Below are 16,219 nucleotides of genomic sequence, written 5' to 3' on the forward strand. Positions count from 1 at the left end.
TTCTCACCCCGTTTGGACCCAAGGACATTTCCAGGCTCGGGCTCACGTTCCCCAGCAAACCCCCAGGAACGCCTGGCCCCCGGACACCCCAGCACCCGCAGCACCCCGCCACCGGGGCACGAGGCATGCTCAGAGGCGCGGCGGCGCAGGCGTTGGCTGCAGTGGAGCCCGGGAGCCGGAAGGTGTCGCTGCGTCCCCGCTTCCAGGCGCCTGACCCAGTGCGCAAAGTTGGGCTGGAAGCCGCCGAGGGAAGGAGGGACTGAGCGAGCGCCGGTGGAGGGGAAGGGGGGCGGGAGGAGGAGGGAGGAGGGGAAGGAGCAGGGCGGGGGGGCGCCGAGCGTGTGTCATTCGCGCTCTCCCTCCATGTCTAGAGGATGTGCTGAATGGTACGCCAGGAGGCGGCGGCGGCCGAGGAGCAGTATCCGGCGGCGGCTGGCAGCCCTGCTTGGCGGCTCTTTGCCCTCCGAGGCTCCGCATCCACCGCGGGCGCCCGACCCCGCGTGCCGCCCGAGCATGGCCGGGCGCCTCGCCCCCGCGTGCCCCGCCTGCTGAGCCGCGCCGGAGGAGGTGCGGAGGCCGGCGCGGGAGCAGAGGCGAGCGCCTCTGTAGCCGGGAAAGGAGCCCGCGCCCTGCGCCCCGTCCCTGCCGCGCTCGCCCGGGCCGCCCGGAGCCCCGATGAGCCCTGATGGCCGGGGCTCAGCCCGGAGTACACGCTCTGCAACTCAAGCCCGTGTGCGTGTCCGACAGCCTCAAGAAGGGCACCAAATTCGTCAAGTGGGATGATGTAAGTCGGGGCGGCTGGCGGGGGCGCCGGCTGGGCGCGGGGCAGGCGCGGGCCTCTCGTGGGGGTGGGGCGAGGGGTGCGTTATGCAATGGGCGCACCCGGGCGGGCGCGGGGGCTTCGGAGCGCTCAGGTCGCCGCCGCCCGGGCGGGTGGCCGACAGCGGCGGCTGGGCGCCCGCTCCTGGGTCCTTGGGTTCAGTAGTTGACGTCCTGGCTGGGTCTGGTCAGCGCCCCCTGAGGTCTGAAATCTTTTGGGCCAGTGGAGCCGAAGGGGCCGGCGTTGCCGGTGACGGGTCCTGAGAGTTTGGAAAGTGGGGAGGGTGAAGTTGGGACCCGCAGGAAAGCGCTGCGGTGTGAACAAGTCGCGCCCCTCTCCGCGCGCAGACGCACCCCCTGTTACCTCCTTTGGTCCCTTTCGAGAAGGAACTGCCCGGGAGTCCGAAACTGTTGAATGATTGCTCGGCGTCTTAGCGCTTTTCTGGGCGCCCACGCGGCAGAGGCAGAGGACACAGCGGTCCAGCCGACAGGTGGTCGTTGATGCCAAACTTTAGCGCCCGGCTCCGCAGAGAAGGGCCCTGAGAAAGGCTGGGAAGGACACACCAGGGGAGGGCTGGAGAGCAGAAGGGGGTCACTGAGGGGTCGATGAGGGCTCAGTGGGCCTGCAGGCTAAGCGGGAGGGCAAGTTTCTGAGAACTGAGCTGGCTGGAGTCTTCAGTTCGAAATAGACATAGAATACAAGACATTACCTCAATTTACCTTCATCTTATGCCAGGAGGGGCTGGGTAAGTCCAGTACTTTACAGGAGCCCTGGACCCTAGGACTTCAAGTGAATACCCCCCGCCCCCCCCACCCCCGCATTGCCTTCAGACACTTTAATAATCTTGCTGCATACATGGGGATCTTCGGATGGAGGACATTAGTTTATCAATTTTATGGCCTAGATGTCATTCAACAGGTTTGATAAGAAAAACCCACCGGCATAAACCTGAGCTGCTGGATCTAAGGAAATTTGGGTCCAAATGACTAAGACATCTCTTAAACAGGAGGAATTATAGGAGAATGAGGTATTCTTCTTGCTGAAAAGATTTTCCACCTTGTAAATTATAGCCTGTTATTATTCTCCAGGGTATTTTTCTTTAATCTTCTTAAGCCATTTTCCAGTGTCTGAAAACAATTTAAATATTCCAGGTAGCGAATCCAATTACTTAGCTGAGCAGGTCTGTGTCTATATTTTGTCCATTTGGAAGTGCAAACAGGACGTGGAGGCTGAGCCCACAGCTTCCTTGAAAGCTCATACCAGTTATTAAATGCTGTAGGCATTCTTTTACTATGGACTTTACACTTTTCTCCTTCTGTCCTAGTCTAGTGACCGGATGCTTTGTAAATGGATTATTCCAGAATCTAAACAATAAGTTCAGACACAGATGAAATGCTCTGTCTGTGTCAAGGAAAAACAAAGAAAATGCAGTTCAACAACAAATAAAACAGTCTTGCCCATCTTGAGATCCTCAGATAGAAAGCTAATGTGATGATGGGTTTACTGAGAAAGAGAATGAAGATCAGAAGGAAGAGAGAGCGAGAGAGAGAAAGAGAGAGAGGAAGAGACTATGCAGAATAAAGAAGGGTATTCCAGGATAAGCTCTGGATTTATTCACAGAGATGATTTTAAACTGCATTTTAAATAATTCTCCAGATGAACCGGTTTGCAAGGCAGAAACAGAGACACAGATTTAGAGAGCAAACGTATGGACACCACGGGGGGAAAGTGGCGGGGGGTGGTGGTGGTGGGATGAATTGGGAGATTGGGATTGACATATATACACTAATATGTATAAAATAGATTACTAATATAAATAATAAATGAATAAAATAAAATTTAAAAAATGTTTGAAGAAAAAATAATTCTCTAGAATGTCTTGTTTGGAAGAAAATATGAGTGTCACTTTGAAAATGAAGTTCTTCTGTGGAAACACTTTTTGGTACATCCAGGTAGATGACTTTTATTATGTGCATTTATGTCACATATATTTATTCCTCACCTACTAATGCCAGGCCCTGGATTAGAGCCTGGTGTGATGAAGAAAGCAGCAAACCCCCTGCTGTTACCGACCTTACATACTAGGTGGAGGAGACAGAAAATTATCAAGAACACCAGTGATACAGAGGTTATGAGGGCTGCAGGGAGAGTGATGGAGAGGCTGCTAGTCAAACGCCACCTGCAGAAGGTGAGAAGGGCTCCCTCTGAGCATTGAACAGTGAGTTTCTAGGGCAGTCCGGTCGGAAGGTTATGGGCACTAAGGAGAGGGCCAGGGGAATCTCAGATCTTTCATAGGGAAGAAACCAGACTGCACCCAGGAGTCAGGTTATGTGGAATGCAATGGACTATCCTGCAAGTTCCTTGGTTGGCCTTCTTGGTCTCCATGGTGATCTGTGGAGTAAGAGGGACCCAGACTTTCTTAGGATGGTTTTTTCCTCCCCAGGTGTCACGCTTCTACTCTTCCCCGTTCATATTTGTCCTTCTAGTATCAAGCCAGTTTAGGTTATCTCGCTAATTATATTGCATATTAGTGAGACTGTGTGTTGAAGACACAGAGAGCTAGATCTTGAGTCCAAAGGCCTGGGTGTACCTGCTGATTCTTTTACCAGTCAGCTGTGTGACTTTAGCTTAATCACTTAACCTCTGTGAATCTTTGCTGCCTCTTGCTCAGACTGTGAGAATGCTACATTTCCTACCTATTTCATCTAAAAGTTGGCAGTAGCTGATAGGTAAAGCAGCCCTTCTCACACTTGAGCATGCATCAGAAACATCTGGGGGGATTGGTAAGATTCAGACTGCTGGGGCCCACCCTCAGTTTCTGATTCAGAAGGTCTGAGATGGAGCCTGGGAATTTGCCTTTCTCATAGGGTCTTGGGTAGTACTAAAGCTGCTGGTTGGGGAACCACACTTTGAAACCACTGAGATAAGGTTTGTGAAAAAAACTTGGAAAGTATGGTAGAGAGCACAATCTTGCTGGCCTGTGTACATTTTCACTGGTTTGTAAGTTTAATTTTATTTCTGTGTTTGTATTTTGAGAAATTCTTCCAATTGTTACCTTTCTACCTACCGAGGAGGTAGAAAAAACTCAATGACATGATCGTGGACAATCTTTTTAGGTCTTCTGGGATATTTAGGAAGTGTCTGATGCCCAGGCTGACTTAACTCACATTCATGCATTTCTTTTGAATTTCTTATAGGCAATGAAACATTTTCAGCATTTTCATCTGCTTCTAGTGGGAGTGTTAGAAAAGGAAAGGAAGGAGAGAAGCTTCTTGAGAGGCTGTCTAGTCTGACTTCCTGCCTCTGAGCAGGGGAGGCTGCTGTGTTTTTCCTTTTGGCTCTGACTTTGGGAAATACCTGCTGCCCACACCCTTGCCCCAAGTGTGTGCCCCATCTGCTAGTGAGGAAAAGTAAATGCTGGAAATAATTTAAAATATCTCAAATATCTGATCTCACTTAAAAATTGTAAACCCTCTTCTCTGATCTTTAAGACGAAGGATGGGCAAACTCAAAACAGATTTTCAATAGCCCATTAGAAAGCATAACGGTACATTTGAAAATGATGAGTTTGGGGCTATTTAGAATTGTGTAGAGATTCTATCTTGTTTTTTGAGTGGCTAAAGCACCATAATCACCAGTCCTGTTGTCCTGAGCACCATATAGAATGGGGGATGTCACCCAGAGGGCACAGTGCCCTGCATAGTCTGTTGGCTACCTACCAATGTCATGGTGAAGCTGTGGATGCTCTAAGGGTGGTAGCCAAAAGCTTTGACATTGGCGTTAACCAATCACAACAGACAGCAGGGGGGCAGTGGAGCTGGAGTGGAGTCCTGGAGACATCCTGTTCCACCAGGGCCAGGCATGAACCATGCTTTTGCCTGATCCTGGGAAGGTCTGCGGGTCCCCAGTGTCTGTGGGGGCATGTGGAAATATTTCCATTTTTGAACAACTAGTAATGGTGTATAGGTATATACAGTCTGAACATCAAGGCCAAGCCTTGTCCTCCAGAACTTGGCCAACAGATAAAGGACTGACCTATGGTGGCTATGTGTTTCACCAGTGGTATGAAAGGATGCACCTTGCTTTTACTGTGTGTTTGTATCTTTGCTTTCATTTAGCATTTGTATACGATCAGTCTCTGGTAGTAGGAGGTGGGTGTACAGGACTGGGGTGTTTGAGAGTGAGCTAACTTTCTCCATCTCAGCTAGGGAGCTTGGGAGATTGTGAGCCTGGCCCCTCTCGTTTCTCTGTGTTGGACAGGATGTGGAGGGAAAGACGAAGGTTTCCCAACCCCTGATTTGCCTCAAACTCATCATTTTCAAATGTACCATTATGCTTTCTAATGGGCTGTTGAGAATCTGTTTTCTGAGTTTGCCCATCCTTCCTCTTAAAGATCTGTGTCCTTGTTCTACAGCCTCTGGGGCATGGAGGGCTTCTCATTTGATTGTTTTCTTTTTCTCCACTCTCACCCTCCAAATTCAGAGCTCACTGTAGGTGAATTGCTTAATGCATCTCAACCTGTTTCCTCATGTGTGATGTAAGGATTGTAGTATCTCCTACTGCACAGAACCGCCGTTACCATTAAAGGAGCGAAGGCACATGCGTTGCTCTGTGTGGCGCCTGACATACAACACTCAATAAAATAAGTTTTTAAAAGTGATGGTTCCCCCAATAATTAGAGGGCCATGAACTTTATCAAGGTGGTCAGTTTGTGTTGGATGTATCTTTTATTCTATAGGTGGGAAGATCCAGACCTTCCTTCCATTCCCTTTAAAGTGTGTTTTGATTTTCATATTTTATGATTTGAAAGGGAAAAAAAAGTTTTTTTACCCTTTTAAAAAATACAGGTATTTCAGAGAAAATGAATCTATGTAAAAAATGCAGGACTCTTTCTCTTTAAAGGAAATCAGTTTCCAAAGCATCCAAAAGTTTTACTTCTACTTAAAAACCTTAAAGTACACACACACACACATACACACACACACACACACACACACACACACACAGAGTAAGTGCACAGGTATGATGACCAGAAGGAAAAGGAAACAGTTAAAAAAACTTTTGTAATTTAGCAAGAAAAAAATTATATATAGATAGATATATGTAAGTCTCACGTCATACATCATGTCTCAGAAGTGTAATCTTACATTCAAAGGTCATAATTGCTAGACTGGCTAAGTTGTTTGAGAAGAAGGCTGAGGAAGCTTGGAGGTTTGGATGTGCTGAGCGCCCTGTGGATTTGAACAAGTAACTCCCTCACCCCTCTCCACCACTCTGCCCTCCCCACCAAAAAACCCACAGCTAAAACAGGTATTAATAATAAAAAATCATGTTAGTATATTGCACATTTCCCAGCATCCTACACAAAAGCTCAGTTAGAACTTTTGCATTATGTAGAATCTGTAGTTGCGGTTTCCAAAATGATGACAAGGTGACACTGACAAGATTAATGAGGGAGCAGAGGAGAAGGGTTTACAAGGTGGGCAGTCAGCAGCATTCACTTTGGACAGGTTATAGGGGAAAGAGGGAAGAAACAGCCCTGGTTGGTAGGTGGTGGATCCAAACGCAGCCCCCAGAGGGCTGGCAGGTGCCCTCTAAAATACTACTTAAATATGTCCAGATTTGTCCCTTTTTCATGTCCAAAGAGCTTTTGTGAATTTCTCATCGACAGTGATTACTGTAATCTAAGTGTAAGAATATCACTTTTCCAAAGTAAGTCAATAAAGCTATTTTAAGCTTTTGATCAGAGTGTAACGTTCATGAAGTAAAAACACGCAAATCTTGTGTGCAGCTGGGTCAGTTTTCACAAAATGAACACTCACGTGATCAGCACCAGATGCAGAAACAGCATCGCCAGCCCACCAAGCCCCTGAGTGCTCCCTTCTGGCCCCTACACCTGCTCTCCTGACTTACAGCGCCGTGGGTTGGTTTTGCCTGTCTTGGATCTAAGAAAGCTATTTTCTTCTTATTTTCAATGAAAACAAAAGCCTAAAGCATTTTTATTATTGCTTTAGAACCCTCTTCAACAGTAACAAAAATGACTTATCCTGGGTTTAGATGGACCTTGATTAGGTCCTTATCTAGCCTAAGGTAAGGCCTGGGAAGTGAAGCAGGTGTAGTAAATGCCCCAAAGGAGAAAGCAGTTGAACAAAACGGTAGTAATTGAGCAAGGAAATGTAGTGCCTACAGGCTGTTATTGGCATAGCAGAGCAGACTAGTAGAGTGCTGTTTCTGGAATATATTTTTCTGTAGTAGTTTTTCTCTCTCATCTTGCCTGACTTTGATATTCCCACCTATGGTGCAGTAGGATAATTTACTCTGGCTATTAGCATGTCTCTAATCCTTCCCAGGAAAGTTTAGCCTATCAGTAAATAGCTTCAAATGATATTTACCTGCAATGACTGTTTAAATGGGACAGGAACATTTTGCTTTTTTACGTTGAACTTGTTAATCTGTAGTTAAATGTTTCTTTATCAGGATTGTTTCACATTATCATGAACAAGGAGTGCCGGCAGAAAATGGAATGAGATTGATTGTGAATTGTCGACTAATGCTGTGGGTCTTCACCTAAATAACAAATATTTCATAACTGAAGACCTTAGTTTTCCTGTTACTGGAGCTAATATGAGGTTCAAGCAGCCTTTTCAGACTGTATCATAAATTCCATCTGCCCAGAAAGATTTCATAATGCTCCCCTTCCCCCATCTATTCCATGTCCGATCCCACAGTCAGAGCCAGTGCCCCTGTATATCAGTAAGGAAAGGAACTAGGACATACTTCTGAGATTTACATGAGATCTTAAAGAAGCTATCGATTTCTGTTAAAAACTAAGTGAAATAGCATATAAAGAAGGCTAGACTCTTGGAGAGTTCTTTGGCTTCCCCTTTGATCTCTATGTGCTCTGATATTTGATTTTATTATTTTCTTCATATGTTAATTTCAATTTGGGAAAATTTTTATTTTAATTTTGTTCTGAAAAAATGCTTAGGTATATGCTTAGATATAATTGATGTTGACTAAATCTATATACATTTATCAAGAAACTAAATTATTGTCAGTGGAGAAACATTATTCTATAAAATAAGAAAAAATATTTAGTGTTAAAAGAGAATTAAAAGCAACCTACATATGGTTTTCATTTCAAGGACTTTTTTAGTTCACAATACTTGCTCAGTGTTTTGTTTCTTTTCATCACAATGAAGTTTTATGAACAAGTTTAAGGAAAATGAATTAGTTAACAAAGCACTTTTACCTGAACTAGTCGTTGTGGATATTAATATATATCATTGATACATAGGAGATTAAGAAGTTATTTTGCTGTTAAAAAATCAAAATTTCATTGGAACTTGTTTATGAAGTAGGTAAGGGAAAGTTAATTTGATTCATTTTATAGAAGAGGCCATATAAACTGAAAAAGGAAGACCCCAGAGCAAGTCACCAAGTGGTCCCGTAGATTAAAAAAAATGAAGGATACTGACCAGGATGCTTTCTCAGGTTTGCTGTTTGGTTGAATCTCACTTAGTCTCCATCCCCACATCCTCTTAGTATGACTTCTTATAATACAGAATCAGGGAATCTCAAGGTACATTTACTAGACTTCCTTGAAGCGTCTAATATTGTGGCTATAAATTCATTCCACCAGTATGAGATGCACTTATATGATATGAGAAGGAGGCCACTTCTCTGCATTCTTTGGTTTGTCTCTACAGACGTGTGGGATGTTGAAGGACGAAGTATGATCTTCTGTAGTCGTTCTTCTGTGTTTGGTTATAAAGAGGCAGTGGCGACAGTGGCTGCTCCCTGTCTCAGATTACCCTTCCTTTGTCTTCAGCTAAGCTGGCATGTGTTTGACCCTAGCAGTTCCTCCTTGATTCCTCTCTCACCTTTCTGAATGTGGTGGAGGCAACAGCTCTCCTCAAGGGTCAGTGTGTCATGTTCTGGGGTCATTCACAGAGGCTCCTGAAGCCTACGTCTCCAATCCTCCTAGTGATACTGTCAAGTACCTGTAATTAAACTCCTTTATGTTCAAAGTTTCCAGAGAGGTTTTTGTTTTCTTCATTAACCCCTACCCAATACGGCCTTTTACCCAATACGGTTCTAGGATTCCATGAATTTCAGTCTTAATGTGCAATGACCACCCACACATCCTATGTAATTTTCTCCTTCAATATTACAGTTGAGTAAAATGGAGTTTTGCTATAATGCTGCCTCTCAAGTTCAATACTGAGAGTGAGTCCTAATAACAGGCCCTGATATTTATAAACCACTCTTATTTATTTACAGTCATGCCCCTTCAGTCTTCAAGACCACCTCGAGTGGTAGGAAAAGGCCAGATGTTATTATTCCCATCTTACATAGAAGCACACTGGGGCTAGTGAGTGGTGAGTTGCCCAAGGCACACAACTAGTTAGAGCCAAAGTCAGGTTTAAAACTAGGTCTTCTGGTTAAATTCAGGACCGTTTCCAGTCTACCATGATATCCCCAAACAGGATCCTTGTGGTAACAAAAGGCTTTTAATTGAATCCAAATGAATACCAGTTGAAAGAGATTCACTGACTTTTCCAAAGAATCCCCCTGATTTTAGGATTCGTACAAATGACGCTTAGAACCCTACAAATGCCTTCCTCTTTGCTGGTGTCTTCAAAAACAGCTATTTTTATGATGTGTATACGAAGCCCATGTTTGTTCCACAATGTAGGATGTGGGAACATAGGAAAACTTCATTGCTGCTTTGAGGCACAAAGACCAGGGTACAGTCTAGTCTACAAATGTTCTACATCAGTCAGTCAGTGTAAAACATGCTCACGGAAAGATATTCAGGAATGGTGTTAAAACAAAGGTCATTTTTTTCATTACCTAATAAGTGACACTTTTGTATCTAGCAAGACTCATTACATGTGCTTTTCCATCTTTTTCTCTTCCAAACATACTTGCAAATGTTGTCTTTTGTTGGATGCCCATTGAGACTGGTCCCATGGCTTCCTATGGGAAATCTTTGATGTTGGAAGATGAAAGATAAAGTGGGCATGAAGGAAGTGTAGAGGATGCCACTTGCACTCAAAAGTGAGGCAGAATGGCTTGGAATTCAAGGTACTGTCAATTGAGAGCCCAGATGTAATTGTCAGTGCAGGAGGGTGCATGCAGGGAGGTGGTTATGCCTCGTCTATAGGACAACTGGACCAGGGCTCCTCAAAGACTGTAGCTTTGTGTTATTTATCATCTTCCCTAGGGCAAAGCATAGGCCTGGCACTGAGTTGGTGCTCAGGGAATCTTTGTGGAATGAAGGAATGATCTGGTGTGTTTCTGGGTCACAGTGGGTTCATGGGAAGGGGGGAGTGTGCAGTCATGAGGGAGGGTGGTCATGCTCCCAAGACACCTGCATGACACACTGTGTGTAGCATTGGTTAGAAAGCCCTGCCCTCCATCCTTCCATTCCATCTGACATCTCCCAGAGTCCGAGGGACCCTGTGGCATTTTTAACTTTGGTTTCTCCATGTGAGTTCAAGAAGCAAAATATTTATTGTCAATACAGAGCTGATTGCTGTCATAGCACGGATTTCCCGTAAGGGCTAAATATGGCTTAAGGTTGAGTGTGTAATCAATTGTGATTCGATATTGGTTGAAAATTGTGATGCTTAATGTATTTACATCTCTTATTCTGAATGTTACAAGTGGCTTCTGTTTTCTGAAAAAGATACACATATACCGAGATTTTGCAAGGAAAATTGCCTTTAAAGAAATTCAGAAGTGTTGGGAGTGACAGAGCAAAAGACTGACGGTTGTGAAAACATCCTCTCTATCAGGATAATGATTCACAAGGAGAAAAATGGATATGTGAGATTTATTGCCAAAATGAGAAAAATATTAAAGACATATAGTTTAAAAAATATTTTTTATAATAAAAATTCTACCTACACTATTTCTTCTGTATAGAGGGAATGGAAGTTACTGGGACAATATTATTGACATCCTCCCTTCCCCACTCCTAGTTCAATATACTTGGGCCACCTCTATGGTCCCACCTTCCCTCCTGTCCCTGGGAAAGCTCCATGTCCTGGAGCCCATGCCTCCTGGTTTCTTTGGATTCAGGATTCATAATTATCCTCCCCTTTGACAGTATCTGTGAAAGATTCCCTGCTGTTGAAGCTCTTCTGAGAAAATAGAAATATGCTTTTTAGCCATACAAATGCCAACATAGAATCCAGCACAATGTCCCCCCCCCCCACCTTCCTCCTACGGTTACTGCCCTCTTCCTCATCCTTCCCTCCACAAGGAACATGCAACTTCTACCCACCTTCTCCTCTCCTCACAACCCACTCACTCCTTCTCTGCCCTCCAAAGCCTTATTCTGCCTTTGCCATTGCTTTGAAATTTCTCTTGCCACAGCTTCTGGCAACCTGTTGGGTGCCAGCCCAATTGATATTTTTCAGAATCTACCTTGATTCTTTTTCTGCAGTTTCCTTCCATCTACCCATTCAGTGTTCATACTTTAAATTTGTATTGATGCCTCTTATAAGCTGGACATTTTGCTAGTGTTGTGGATTTACAATGGTAAATGATTTGGTTCCTGCCCTCACGGAGTTGGTATTCTGCTGGGGGAGATAGATGCATAACAAATAAAGGTAAATGATGTTACTATAATTGTGATAAGTACTGCAGAAAAAAGTACAAAAGTACAAGTGAGTATAAGAAGTGTGGAAGGTTTCCATGGAGAAATTCTGTTTAAGGAAAGACCTGAGTTATAAGTAGGACTTAAGCCAACATGAGGATGGGGAGTGTATTAGGTCAAATGTACAGGACATGTGGGCATCCCAAGGAGGGAAGGCACATGGGACCTTGAAAGACAGGGAAGAATAAGCAAATGGAGCACTTGGTGGCTCAGATAATGAGGCGGGATGGCAAAGGGTGCATATATGCTGCTTAGGCCACTGCAAAATTTTTTCATGAAGTCAGTAGGAAGCCATTAAAACTGTGTTTCTGGGCTTCCCTGGTGGCGCAGTGGTTGAGAATCTGCCTGCCAATGCAGGGGACACGGGTTCAAGCCCTGGTCTGGGAAGATCCCACATGCCGCGGAGCGACTGGGCCCGTGAGCCACAATTACTGAGCCTGCGTGTCTGGAGCCTGTGCTCCACAACAAGAGAGGCTGCGATAGTGAGAGGCCCGCGCACCGCGATGAAGAGTGGCCCCCACTTGCCGCAACTAGAGAAAGCCCTCGCACAGAAACGAAGACCCAACACAGCCATAAATAAATAAATAAAATTAAAAACAAACAAACAAAAAACTGTGTTTCTGAACCTCGGTACTATGGACATTTGGGGCCAGACAATTCTTTGTTATGGGGTTTGGCCTGTGCGTAGAATGTTTAGCAGCATCCCTGGCTATCTACTAGCTCTGGACATTGCCAACATTTCCCTGGGGTGCAAAACTGCCGCTGGTCCAGAACCACTGATTAAAATGTAAACCACTGATTTAAATCTTAACTGATTTTAAAAAGTACTGGGCTACTGCGTGCGCACACACACACGGCCAGTAGGGACATGAAAAGATGTTCAACAACATTAGTCATTAGTCATCAGGGAAATGTATATTAAAACCACAGCCCACCAGACCTATAGCTTCCTGAAATGATTGGTTTACTCATCTGATGCCCCCACTAAACAGTGAGCACCTTGTATGATGGGGGATCTGGACTTTCATTTGAATCCCTAGTATAGGCCTGCAGTATCTTGCATGGTATTTGAAGGAGCATGCTTCCAACTTTTTGCTGTATTTTGTTAAAAGAGATTTTTATACCTGTCAGTAAAAGGCAACTTTTTAATGGTACTTCTCTCCACTGTTTTGCATCCTCCACCCTGGACCTTCTTCCCTCCTCTGCTTTCCTTTCCTCGGGGAAATTTCAGACTGGACAGGCCCTGGGAAGAAAATCCTCTTCCATGCTGATGCACGTAGAAGATTTATTTCACTGATCCTAATCTCACAATCTGTCATCCAAGACTGCCTTTAGTGTGTGTGTGTGTGTGTGTGTGTATGTATGTGTGTGTGTTTCATAGTCAGGGCTGCATTGCTGACGTTTGTTGGGCATCACATCTGATTTTCTGTGACACTTGGAATTTTTTTTCCTTACATAGCTGTTTGTGTATGTGTTTGCCGTCTTTGGCTCTGCTGCTTTCTGAGGCAAGTCTTGGGCAATCCCTGTGGAGCATGGCTGTTTTTTTTCCCTTGTTGACTCTGTAACATTGATTAGTTGAGAAGTGCACATCTCTAGCCATGTGTGTTTTCTGTTTAACAACATGAGGACACAAAATCACTGTGGAGTCAGGATCGTGGTCAATGTTGGCCAGTAGACTTTCTGACAGTGGTACCAACGTGTGGGCTGTGGGTCTGTGGGTCTGTGAGCTGGTCCTCGACATTAGCCTTAATGGGTTATAGCTTGTATCAGTTTTATAGGGTGTCCATAACAAAGTAGCACAGACTGAGAGTCTTAAACAATAAAAATGTGTTTTCTCACAGTTTTGGAGGCTGCAAATCTGAGATCAAGGTGTTGGTGGAGTTGGTTCCTTCTGAAGACCCTGAGGGAAGGATCTGTTCCAGGCCTCTCTCCATAGCTTGTAGGTGGCTGGCCTCCCTGTGTTGTCACATCATCTTCCTTCTGTATGTGTCTGTGTCCAGATTTCTTCTTTTTATAAGGACACCAATCCTATTGAATTAAGGCCCACCCTTAATGACCTCCTTTTAATTTAATCGCCTATGTAAAGATTGTTAACCATATAGGGTTGCACTTTGAAGCACTGGGTAGGACTTGAACATACGGATTTTGGGGTGGGGCACAATTTAGCTCATTACTAACCTGAACATGGTAAAGTAGAACTCAGAGGGCAGCAACGTATTGGCTCTATTCAGATACTTGAAGAGTTGATACTTAGAGAAGCAACTAGATTTATTTTGTATAATTGGGTTGGCTAAAAAGTTCGTTCAGAAAAACCCAAATGAACTTTTTGGCCAACCCAATATTAGGTGTTAAAACTAAATGATAGCTGCATATATGGAAAAAAATCCCAAAACTTTCTAGCTGGCATTATCTGACCAAGTTTGCTTTGTGAAAAAGATTTCCCTGTTAAGGAGAAAACTTATTTTCTCATGAAGATTTAGAGCTCCACTGCCCAGTAGAAATATAAAATGATCCACATTGGAAATTTTAAATTTTTTAGTAGCCACATTAAAAAAGTAAAAAAAAAAAAAAAAAAAAAGGTGGAATTAATTTTAACAATATAGTTTGTTTAACCCAATATATTTATTTACATATGTAATTAATATCAAAAATTATTCATGAACTACTTTACATTCTTGTTTTCATTGTCAGTCTTTCAAATCTTATAGCACATCTTAGCCAACTCGCCACATTTCAAGCGCTCTGTGGTCTCAGGTGAGCCCATATTCAACAGTGCAGGTGGACAGCGTTGCCTTCTCCGTTGGGGCCAGATCATCTCCACAGAAGTGAAAAATGGTTCTTGAGGGACAAAAAGTCTTCTTATTCTTTACTTTTTATTTTGTATAAAGCACAGTATACATACAGCATATAAATAGATATACAGAATATCTGTGATATTAACATTTCATGGAAGATGATTAGGAAAAGAAATGTCGAAAAAAGCCCTAATTTAGCAGATCAGTAATGAAACAGTGTTGAGTGACCTTGGTGTAGAGTCTGTCCTTGAGGTTTAATTCCAGTGCTTCCCTTACTAGCTTAGCCAGGTTTCCTTGGACCTAGTTATTTAAGCTAAGCCTTAGTCTATTTATATGTAAAATCGGGATAAGTGTCTACCTCTTAAAATATTATAAATATCAAAGGAGAAATTCCATTTCGAGTTCATATTGCAGTGATTGGCTCAGACCAAACATTTAGGATGTGTCTATTATTATTTGGTCAGGGAGTTTTGTAAAGAATATTCTGGTATTGGGAGGGAGTTTGGACTGTTTTGTCATTTCCTCCCAGTTTCTTTAGGACATTTTATTTATTTATTTATTATTAAAGTATAGTCGCCTTATTATATTAGTTTTGGGTGTATAGCATATTGATTCAATATTTTTATAGATTATACTCCAGGGTATATAATTTGTTTTATAGTGATTCATTTATTTTCACATTTCATCTTTTTTTGGAGATGTAATTATCATATAACACTGCATTAGTATATGTTATTGATTTATATCAGCACATTGATGCACAAATCATAATAAAGAAGTTATAGGACTTTGTAATTTTAATATTGATTGCAGTGACTCTTTTTCTTACTGAAATATCTCTCATTCTTTTGGATGTTTAGGTTTTAAGAAGTCCCTTTACTTTGTTCCTTGACTGTCCTTTATTTAACCTAAAATCTTTTTGGAGATTCATGTAAATTGTAAAACAGCAGCTTCTTATATCATTATATTAGTTTTCATTTTTGATAAGATAGGATGAGAGTAAAATGGTTTCTGTCAACGAAAGAGGAGTAAATAGAGATTTACTGTACATTATCCACAATTACTAACTTAAGACAGGTATGTTTATTAGTGTTCTTCTTTTCAAGGTAGATGTTTATTGGAAAAAATACCTTATAACTTTAAATAAGCAAATTAAAGTTGAATTCCTAGTTAGAAGCCATGTACTTATAAGACACAGGGATGTCTACATTTCAAGCTCACTGGTGCTCCTGGGCATTTACATCATTGTATTCCCGATTCAAAGCCTCACCCATTGTTGGCCTGTGTCAGTGGATCTAAGTCTGGTTCCTGGACCAGCAGCAGTGGCATCACTGAAAATTAAGTAGAAATGCAGATTCTCAGACTCTATTCCAGATCTCCTAAGTGAGAAACTCCAGAGAAAGGGCTCAGTAGTCTGCATTTTAACCAGTCCTCCTTGTAAATCTGATGCACCCAAAAGTTTGAAAACCACCTTCTTATGGAATACACATCTTACGGATATTGATGGAGGGAGAAAGAATAAAACATAGACCATCTGAGAGTTATCTCCATTATTCTGCAGTAAAATGCTGCAGTTGCCTTGGAAATGAAGGATGGCCATATATTTCAAACTTCAAACTACAGCATATATTCTGACAATTAAGAATACTTGAGATCTGGGTTGAGTAGGGGGAGAATATAGGCACTTGCAGCTATGTGAGAGGTGTGAAAAAAGGAGGTGGAGTTGAAAATGGATATTCATGTATTTCTGGGTCAAACCCTGCCTTGCATGGCAAGAATGCCAAGTTCCAGCTGATCTTGGAATGTCAGAGGTGATTATGGAGGAAGCAGGCAGGGAGCCGAAATAAATGATCATTTAGTAGAGGAACTGTGGCCGGAAGAGTGGGGTCAAGAAAATACTGAATAAAGGAGCTTTAATTTTGAAGGAGGAAAAGG

The 16,219-nt window shown here is 43.1% G+C and overlaps 1 protein-coding gene across 4 annotated transcripts in view; it reads left to right on the forward strand.

Annotated features, from left to right (window-relative positions):
* Positions 1-363: 363 nt before the first annotated feature.
* The window catches only part of PLCB1 (phospholipase C beta 1), a 684,234-nt gene continuing 668,378 nt past the window's right edge, over positions 364-16,219 (forward strand). For 3 of the 4 annotated variants that reach the window (XM_061209981.1, XM_061209982.1, XM_061209983.1), the window contains exon 1: positions 364-784. In XM_061209981.1, the coding sequence (XP_061065964.1) occupies positions 686-784 (99 nt within the window). In that variant the 5' untranslated portion in view covers positions 364-685. Of the gene's footprint in view, positions 785-1,241; positions 1,311-16,219 lie in introns of those variants that run through there. The other variant, XM_061209984.1, reaches the window with a different exon arrangement.

This window comes from Eubalaena glacialis, chromosome 13 (assembly GCF_028564815.1).
Source record: "Eubalaena glacialis isolate mEubGla1 chromosome 13, mEubGla1.1.hap2.+ XY, whole genome shotgun sequence".
NCBI lineage: Eukaryota > Metazoa > Chordata > Mammalia > Artiodactyla > Balaenidae > Eubalaena > Eubalaena glacialis.